Source organism: Limulus polyphemus, unplaced genomic scaffold (assembly GCF_000517525.1).
Source record: "Limulus polyphemus unplaced genomic scaffold, Limulus_polyphemus-2.1.2 Scaffold422, whole genome shotgun sequence".
Classification (NCBI taxonomy): Eukaryota; Metazoa; Arthropoda; class Merostomata; order Xiphosura; family Limulidae; genus Limulus; species Limulus polyphemus.
In genome coordinates this window covers 19,146-28,989 of record NW_013666032.1, presented here as the reverse complement: position 1 = coordinate 28,989, position 9,844 = coordinate 19,146, and the positions used below count along the sequence as shown (strand labels likewise).

At 34.1% G+C, this 9,844-nt stretch overlaps 1 protein-coding gene across 2 annotated transcripts in view; it reads right to left on the bottom strand.

Moving 5' to 3' along the window:
* Positions 1 to 1,150: 1,150 nt before the first annotated feature.
* The window catches only part of LOC106458156 (UPF0193 protein EVG1-like), a 24,677-nt gene continuing 15,983 nt past the window's right edge, over positions 1,151 to 9,844 (bottom strand). For both annotated transcript variants that reach the window (XM_013917618.2, XM_013917617.2), the window contains 2 exons: positions 4,652 to 4,752; positions 1,151 to 1,660 (listed from right to left, as the gene is read on the bottom strand). In XM_013917618.2, the coding sequence (XP_013773072.1) occupies positions 1,583 to 1,660; positions 4,652 to 4,752 (179 nt within the window). In that variant the 3' untranslated portion in view covers positions 1,151 to 1,582. The remainder of the gene's footprint in view (positions 1,661 to 4,651; positions 4,753 to 9,844) is intronic.

The window sequence follows — 9,844 nt, the reverse complement described above, 5'->3', positions numbered from 1 at the left end:
TCTCTAAAGCCATCCAAGCAGTGTGCTGTTGCTAGTGGTAGGGCAATTAGGATTTTAGGTTGTATCTATATAAATATTGAATACAAGTCTATAGAGGTTATACTTTCATTGTATAGATCACTGGTGAGGCCACATTTGGAATAGTGTGTTCAGTCTTGGGCTCCTTACCTTAGGAAGGACATTGAATTGTTGGAAAGGGTTACTAGAATGGTGCCTGGAATGGAGGGGTTGTCATACAAGGAGAGGCTGAAATCTCTCAAATTGTTTTCTCTTGAAAAAAAAGAAGTTGGGGGATCTGATTGAGGTTTTTAAGATATTTAACAATGAGAATAATAGGACTAGGGGACACAAATATAAATTTTGGCAAGGTAGGAGTCATCTTCAGCTAAGACAGTTTTATTTTTCTAACAGGGTGATTGGCCTTTGAAATGGGTTGCCTTCAGATGTTGTAGAGGCTGTAAATTTAAGTGAGTTTAAGAAAAAGCTTGACAAGTATATGAATGAAAAGGGCTGGGTTTAAAATGTTTTTTAATGATTTTAATTTAGTTTTGAGGATGGAACAGCCAAGATGAACCAATAGGTCCCATGTTACCCCATAATATTATGTTATGTTATTTTTAAACACTGTAATATTAAACTTTCTTACCTCAAATGTTTTCTGATGTTAAGTTAATTTTGATAATACTTGAGGGGGGGGGATAAAAAATTATTAGCATTAAAATAGGATGTACTGAATAATATACTAGCCTTTTTTATCATCCTTAAATATACTATTTTTTTCCCAAACTAAGCTAATCATCCTCTTACTGATGTGTATTTTGATACTCTCTGAGAATAATGTTATAATGATAGTTAAAAACTATCACTTGGCACATTCAAGAGTTTGTGTACAAGGTCATGGGTGCTAGTAAGGAATTCTACCTTCCTGTTTAAAAATAAATATAATAATTTTTATTGTAATAGTTGAAATATATCAAATATCTCAGCAATTGAGCACCAAAATTGGAATAATTAGTCTGACTAACAAATGTCTGTTTATTGTAAAAGAAATTTGAGATAGCAATGAAGGACATTTGGGTTTGATTGTTAGTTTTATAACATACTAATAAACAGTGGTGAAGAAAGGAACAACGATATGCATGCAAACAAGTAATAGATTAAATTAACTTTGTAGAGTTTATTAAACTTGACACCTCCAAACCTAGATCTGGAATATTCAGCACCTCATAAATACAAAATAAAATTTCAAAGTTTTTAAAGTGCAATACTCGCAAAACACAGTCAAGTAAAAATCATTGTTTAAATTTTTTTTAATAAAATGGAAAATCTTAACTTTAGCTTTCAAAAATAAATTTTACTTTAAAACAATATGGTGAGGACAAGTTTTATCATAATACTGCCATTAACAATCTAAAATATAAATTAATCTATTTTACAGAAGAAGCTCAAATACAGCATTTCTTATTTATTTTTTACTAAGTCCTTAATATTATTTTATCTACTGATAATTATGAAAAAGTTACAAGGATGGATGAGAAAGTAATCTTGTACTACCACAAAGTTTTTTTAATAATTTCCACTGCTACAGACTTCCTTTTGACATGATGTTTCCAAGCTCTTTCATCCTTTTTTGATCAATAGCTTCAAGCTCTTTAATTTTCTGTAAGAAATAATTATGGCAAAAATAAATACAAAAGAAATTTACATTTTGGTCCAAATATTTTTATCCAAGTAATTACATTAATAACATGTCTAATGATAATAATAATAATTTTTATCTAATCATATGAAAGAAATTTTTGTTTACTGATTTGATGATTAATCAATATGAAGATGAAGCTACATCCACAGTAACCACATAATGTTTAACATGGATGTGTGAAAAGTATTCTTACACATTATTGAAAAACAACCTACATTGAAATGAATCCAAAGAAGTTTAGTGTAATATTATATTCTGTATTAAAATATGAAAAACATCAATGTCAAAAACAATACTTTCATTAAAAAGGAAGATGGAATGGGGGGTTTACTGAATCAACAGTATGAAAGCGGCACTTAATATGTGTATGGTATTAGTATATTTTTTAAAAAAGCCATCACCAAAGTGTTTGGTCAGAATAACATGAAATAAAAATCAAACAAAAACCACAGCATTTGCTGAACAGAAATTTTAATGTAACAGATAAAAGTGTCATTATATAACAAACATGTTGATATTCTTATTGTTTAAATTTAACATTCCTTGATACTGGAACACTAGTTGATGATTGCATTATCGTTAAGATACTGACTTTTGTAAATATACAGGGTGTTTTAAGTATTAAATGAAATTTGAACATGTGAATAAATATAGTAATAAAGTACAGTTTTATTTTTTGTAATAAGTAAAGGCTAAACAAAGGAAATCTTAACTTTAGGATAACTTGGCCATTAAATTATGCTAAAAGCCCTTACATTACCAAAGTCATCCATAACACTGTATGTCACCTAATAAGAAGTTAAAAGCATCTGTGCAACAACACAGCATACCATCACTATCATTGATGTAAATAAGTACATATAACTTATTTCCTAATACAAAACACTCTAGGGGAAATGTTCTCTCTGAACATGGTTGATCTTCCATAAGCATGTACTTGTAACATGTTTACCTGCTACTAGTAAGAAATATAGTTTGAAGTTTATTAGATTTTAATATCTTTTTTTTTTTCACTAATGTTATTTTGTAGTTAATTTTAGATTAATTATACAACTAATTGCAAAGCCTATATGTGTATACAACAGATACATAATAAATGAATAATATGTGGTTCATTTTTATTTTTCACAATTTAAATTTTATCATCGTTTTTAAAAGTTAGAACTGAGTGAAGATTACTCTTGAATTTAAGAATGATGAAAAAGTTATTTGAAATAAACTACAATTTTGTTTTACATAGTGGTGCACAAAGGTTTTCTTTAAAAAAAGCTGATTGGTTGTTCCAATGATTTTTAAGTCTAGCTTGAATACATTATATTCCTGTAATTTTGTAAACTTTTAATTATGTATTATTTTATCAATGCTTTGTGAAAGCATTGTGTACTTGTGTTACAAATAGCAAATAAATGCAGCTACAGTATGATAAAATCTGAAAACACAGAGAAATGGTTAAAACTGCTCCAAGGGCAAAATATTTATAATCAACAATGTAACCAAATGACCTTCTGTTTCTCTTACAATAACTTTAAATCATTTCTTTTTATTTTCATGTTGAGTAAACAACAAATAACAGTGAATCTATTTAAGGATTTAAGAATTAATATTAAAAGTCTGAAGGGAAAAGGTATTTAAATAAGCAAACAATTCAGTATACATGTTTTTCTACAGAGCAACATGTTAATATGTCTAACTAATTTTGAATGGAATAAATAGGGTAATAACGTATGTCTTTTTTTTAATTAGCTAAGGCTAAAAATTAGGAATCATATTTTTATTACTACAAAAATATCATGACAATAAGGACAGAAAATAACTACAGCCATTGTTGCGAGTGTTCCATTGGCCTCAGGGAATAGCATGACTTATCACATGTGTACCAGCACTAGTGAACAGTCAGTGCCATCAATTTTGTGTGGACCACAGACACCATTGGCTGATATGTAGCCTCAAGCTTCTTCACTGTAGATGTTGTACATGGACTATTGTACCTTTCTCCTCTCTGCAATCAAACAAACTGTTGTTAAATATTGCTGAAAAACTTTAGCTTTGATTCCTCTGTAAATAGCAGATATTTACAGCTTTTCACATTCCACTGTTTGTGGGCCTATAGCCATTTCAATCTTATGTTATTGTTACCTCTTCTTAGCAGTGTTTTTCAAGCAGCTATGCATCCACTGCAAATACTTCATACTAACATGTATCTTACTGCCCTTAACATTCAAACCTGAATTTACAGCAAGTTCACTGGTAAAGTTTATTATCAACCAGCATCTATCTTGTAAAGAACATATTCTGATACACTTAACATCACTTTTGAAAGGTTTCCATTTTGTAGCTACCGCAACCCCTTCTGTTCTTAACATTGCCAATTTACATACCCTTTTCAAAGTCTCGCATACAGCTCCTACTTAAACATGAAGACTTGCTGCAATTTTTTGCATTATCCATCCTTGACCAGCAAATTTCTACCCAATATTTATGCAGTATTTCAGTCCTAGGAGCCATGACTGAATTCATCTTATTACTACCAGGTATAATAGGGCTGCTTCTACTATATAATCTTTACACTGTTATGGTAATTTTTGATTAGTATAAAAACAACCAATCACAATTTAAACTATGACTATGTGGGCATAATCTGGTGCATCTTATTTCACACAATAAAATGGTGTTTATACCCATTTACCACACTGTTTGCTGGGCATAATCTGGTGCATCTTATTTCACACAATAAAATGGTGTTGTACCTGTAGTGTTTATACCCATTTACCACACTGTTTGCATAATTATTTCCAGTACTAAATATATACAGGAATTACTCAATCTATTTCGTTTGTTAATTAAAGAAGATATGTTAGACCATTTACATTGAACCCATCTTCTCAGGATCATTGTGTAAATATTTAACAGCTTATTCTTCTGAACTGCATGCACAATGTTGGTTCTTACCTGTGAAATCTGAAACTGTATCATGTCAGAATAATATTTCTCATGACCAAGTTGTTTCATGTCTTCTAAAAACTTTCTTCTTTCCATTATTTCATTTAGCACTTTCAATAAAACAAAAGAAAAATCAAGCACAAGAAACAAGATTTTACACACAATTTACAAATACTTATTCTCATATGCACCACAATGATTTTACACAGGATATCAGGTATTGTAGCAAATATGTTAATATGTTATTTAAATCCATTGTTACTACACTATATTACTATCCAATGACTAAAAAACCTGGGAATACTACACATACTATTCAGTGGGAAGTTGACATTAATATTTTAACTGTATTAAAACACTTATTACTTTGATGTATTTTGTTCTAAAAATATATCTAGTGGCTAATTACTAAAAATTTAAAATTAGATGTGCATTTTATTAGTAAAATTCTATTTTTTGCTTAATAAATATGAAAAAATCAATAAGATTATTATAATTTTGTTTTGTTCATTAGAAAAACACAACTTTTACACAATACTACAAATGACTGATATAACAGTATTTACAATACTTGTTATTGTCAAGTGGAGAATTATTACTTTTTTCTTCAAATAAAATTTTCATCTTTGTGTATAGTACAAAGTTATGGCCAATAGTTTTAATGATTTTAAGTTTAGCTAAATTATTTTTTAAAATAAAACAACATCTGTAATGATCTTTTAACATGAATCTGTTAACATGTCCACAAAAAGCTTGTTGAGTTTAGAAAATATTCCGAGTGGCCTCAATCATACATATTGTATCTGCTTCACAACACTCATAATAGCATATTATATTTAAGTTACTTGATGTAACATGCTTTTTATTTCCCTGTACTGTAATATTTCCTTTAATGTAGGAATGAATCAATGATATTGGAAGCTTTTGATTTATTTTAACATTGATGTTTTATTCATTTTAAACATATTGAAATACTTCTATGCATTTTTTTTCTATGCATATATCTGTAGCAGGTTCAAGATATTTTAGTATACAAGAGAAACAATTCCTTAATCTTTTCTTATTTATATTGTAAAAACAAAAGTGGATGTATAAGGTTGAGCAACAAAAAACTCTGTATGAAAATCAGCCATAATTTAAATTTTAGTCTTGGATTTATCTAAAAACTGCCTTTTTTAAAAACTACGAAGTGTTAATAGTTGTTTATAAAAAAGCCATATGTTAATATGTGATATGTTCTCACACAATTCTAGTTCAGTTATGGACATCTCAATATAGTCTGATGTAAATGCATGTTAGTGGTAAAGAAAAATAATGCATTGCAAATCTGGGACAATTTCAGATTCTGTCCTGATAAAAAAAAAGAGGAATATTGTTAATGACAGTAATTCAGTACATAAATTATGAATGAGGTGAAAACCAACTAAAGGACGTAACAAAAGTAATATGCAAAGCCATTTAAGTTTCCAAATAAACACAGCAAACATCAAAAATACCTCCCTTCATCTCTGGAATTAGCACAAGTAACAATAAGTTGAGTGCTTTGATTCTACATTTGTTTGACCAACATTCAAAGGAAATACAAATGAAAACCATAACTGTTGCCAGTTTGATATGTAAAAATCAAGTTCTTATTTACACTTTAGAAAACAAAGAGGAGTTAGATACTTTATTTTATCAAAGCAACTTCCTAGTCATACACTTTTCATGGGATATGAAATCTCACCAATGAGGACATAGTGAACTTCAGTTCAACAAGTTCATTACTACTTGTGAACAAGAATCATGAACAAATTTTCAAATAATAAAGCTATGGCACAATCAGACTCTCAGATCTTAAAACAGGAATCCCCCTCACACACACACACACACACACACCTTTAAGGAAAATTATAAATAATCAATAATGTAGACAATAAATATCATCATCTTGTAGGCCAGAAGTTTGTTATAAAATTTTGAACTGTTCTTCATACTAATCCTAGTTATTTTAAATAAACACTTCATGACACTAAAATCAAACATTGGTTGTGAACGTTGCCTGCCATTTGCATGAAACTGTCTCTTTGTTTTTACAGTGCAAAATCATCTATATGCTCAGTGACATGTGCAATAGTGATATCTGCTGCAGCCTGCCTTATAGCCAACTTCAGAGGAGGGAGCAAAGGCTATGCTAAGTCATTTCGAGTTGTGTGATAATATATCTACTCAGTTAAAAAAAAGTTGTATCTGTTAATTAACAGCTGTCAAAGGCTTAAAGTACTGACCACAAATTTAAAAATGTTACAGATTACTAACAAAAATAAAACTGGGCCAATTGTGTGTTCCAAAAGGATCTGTGGGGACAACATTCTAAACACTGGGATGTCTGGTTAGAACAATCACCCTTCCCACATCAGTAATGACTGAAAGCTGCCACACTGTCATAGCAAGGGATGTAAAATACTTGACACTGATCACACAGGAGAAAATATTTTCAGAAGCTAATTTTGTGGGGATTAGACAACAAAAACCTACAATGTGGGATATCTCACAATAGATCAAATTATAAGAAATCTTTTAATAAGCTAATGAAATTAATATATTTCAAATGACAGTAGCTTCCATTCTTAGGGCATAACCTAAACACTGCAGTAGGAAAGGTGATAAAAAAAATATCAGATGTGACTAAGGCAGCCTCTCTTCTCATATTAACAATTTCTGTGTGTGGAAGATTTTTAACTGAACATCAACTCTTGAACTTCCTAAGTATATTCATGATGAAACAACCAGATAGAATTCTAACTTTTAGGGTGAATGGAATAGGCTAAATGTAAAGCTACTCTGCAAGAGAAACTGAAACTCCTTGCCAAGGACCTGACAAAAGCCAGGCATGAAGATGGAGGACAGATGGCATGGCATGGAGTGCTGGTGACTGGGGTTGATGGAGCAGGGAGGGATGGAAAGGAAGGGGAGGGACCACCTGCAGTTGGAGCAATGAAGAAAACCAAAGCTGTGCAGGCCAGTAAGGAGCAATCAGGAGAGACTGTACATGGAGTGGCATGGATGAGGGAGACCACACGATGAAGTAAATGGATGGGAGAGTAAATATAAAGAAACAGATGAGACCAGTCCTGGCTGAAGGCATCAAAAGCCAAGGCTCGAGGATGGGGAACTGGGGACCAAAACTGAGGTAACTTGTGATTGAGGGCAGTGGAAAAGACATTGATATGGGGCATATCCAGATTCAGAAAGAGCTACCAAAAAACAGCAAGATGCAGGGACCACTCCATGGGATAAAAAGATGATCCAGACGGGAAAGACAATCAGCTATGAAACTGAAAGCACCTGGTACATGACACGCCCAATGTGGGCCTAATAAAGAAGGTCCACAGTGCAAAAACACAGGGATCTGGACCTGGTGCCACCTTGGTGATTGATATAAACTACCATAGTAGAATTGTCAAAATGGATCATAGCCAACCAGTGGCTGGCTAGCAGAAAAAGAAGTTATCCAAATCCTGATGAACAGCCAGGAGTTTGAGAACACTGATGTGAAGAAATCTCTCCTCCATAGACCAATGACCCGAAACCTGCTGGTGATCCACCCAGGCATCCCAGCCCTGAAGGGATGCATCCATGAACATATGCAAATCTGGCCATGGAGGAGAAAGTAGGACCTCTGCCAACATGTGTGCCCTGTTCAACCATCAATGGAGATTGTCTACAAGGGATGACGGAAGGGATATAGAAGTATCCAAGGGATCCCAGGTGATGTTCCACTGATCATGAAGGACCCAAAAAATGATAGAACCTCATGAGCTGTAAATGAGGGAACAGATAGGGCTTTCTGAATGGCTCATTCCATAGAATGGAGCTGGAGAGGAAAAGGCTGGGCCTGACTGAGATGGATGTTGAAAAAAACACCCAAATGGATAAAGTATTAGGTAGGACAAAGGAAAGACTTCTCCAATTTGACCAACCAGCCCACCCACGTAGTTTCGACCAAGAGCTGACAAGTGTGGCAGGCTGATTCCCATTTGGAATAAGCAAGAAAAAGCCAGTCGCCCATATAAACATAGAAGTGCAACCCCATGGCATGAATATGTCGAGCAAAGGAGCAGACTATATGACAAAACACATATGATGCTAGAGCTAGGCCTAAAGGTACGGTGTGAAAGTGGTACACAACCCCCCCAGTGGACAAACTGAAGATGTGGACTGGAATGCTCTGTCCCAGGATTGTGTAGGTGAGCATTGGAAATGTCCAAGTTGGTCATCCAAAGACCTGGACAAAATGCCCACTGAAGAGAAAGGTATGTCTCCATGGTAAAGCAAGGAGTGTGAACATACTAATTGAGATTGGATACACTGATGACAGTACACCAGTCCCTGGCCTTCTTGGGAACCACAAACAGGCAGGAGTAAAACCCCCATGAACTTGGTGGAACTGGTTCGATAGCCTGTTGTGCAATGAGATCCTGAACTGCCTCTGACAGATGCTGGCGTGTCAAGGGATCATGAGGAGAAGGGATTGGAACACTGAATAATGGAGGGATAGAAAGGGGATAACATATCCCTCCGAGAACACCTTGTGAACCCAGACATCATCGATAAAAGGTCCCCACATATGAACGAAATTCAAGAGACAAGGCCCCACTGGGCTTGAACTAACCACATAATCACCGGTACTGCTGTTGGCGGATCGTGCGTCGTTGAGTAAATCATCGAACTGTGGCACCGCAGGAGGGTGGGATAGGAAGAAGTTGAGAAGGGGAAGGTCGAGGGACAGGAATCGATGTTGTGCTCGACCCCAACTGCAACAAACAAACTACCAAGTTAGTAAGGGTAGTATGTTGATGGGCCGAAGCAACCCGTGACTCCAAAGACTCAGGAACTGAGTAAAACACATAACACATAAAAACGGTGCCATACGGAGGTCCCTCAGATGAGGAGCCTGGAGATGGGCCCATGCCAAAACTGCATCATGGCCCAAGAGGTCCCAACAGCAAACAAACCACGTTTGAAGCACGAGAGCAGAAAATGACAGATGAGCCAATGTGGAAGTGAGGATTTCAGCAGAAAACCCCCCAGGGTTTCTGTAAAAAGCCTCGAGCCTCTGATTGAGTTTGGGTATTTTTGACAGGGTAATCTGAGTTTGCCCCCCCCCAAAAAAAAACAGTGAGAACCCTCCCCTACTTATTTTTGATGAGAAAGTCCACC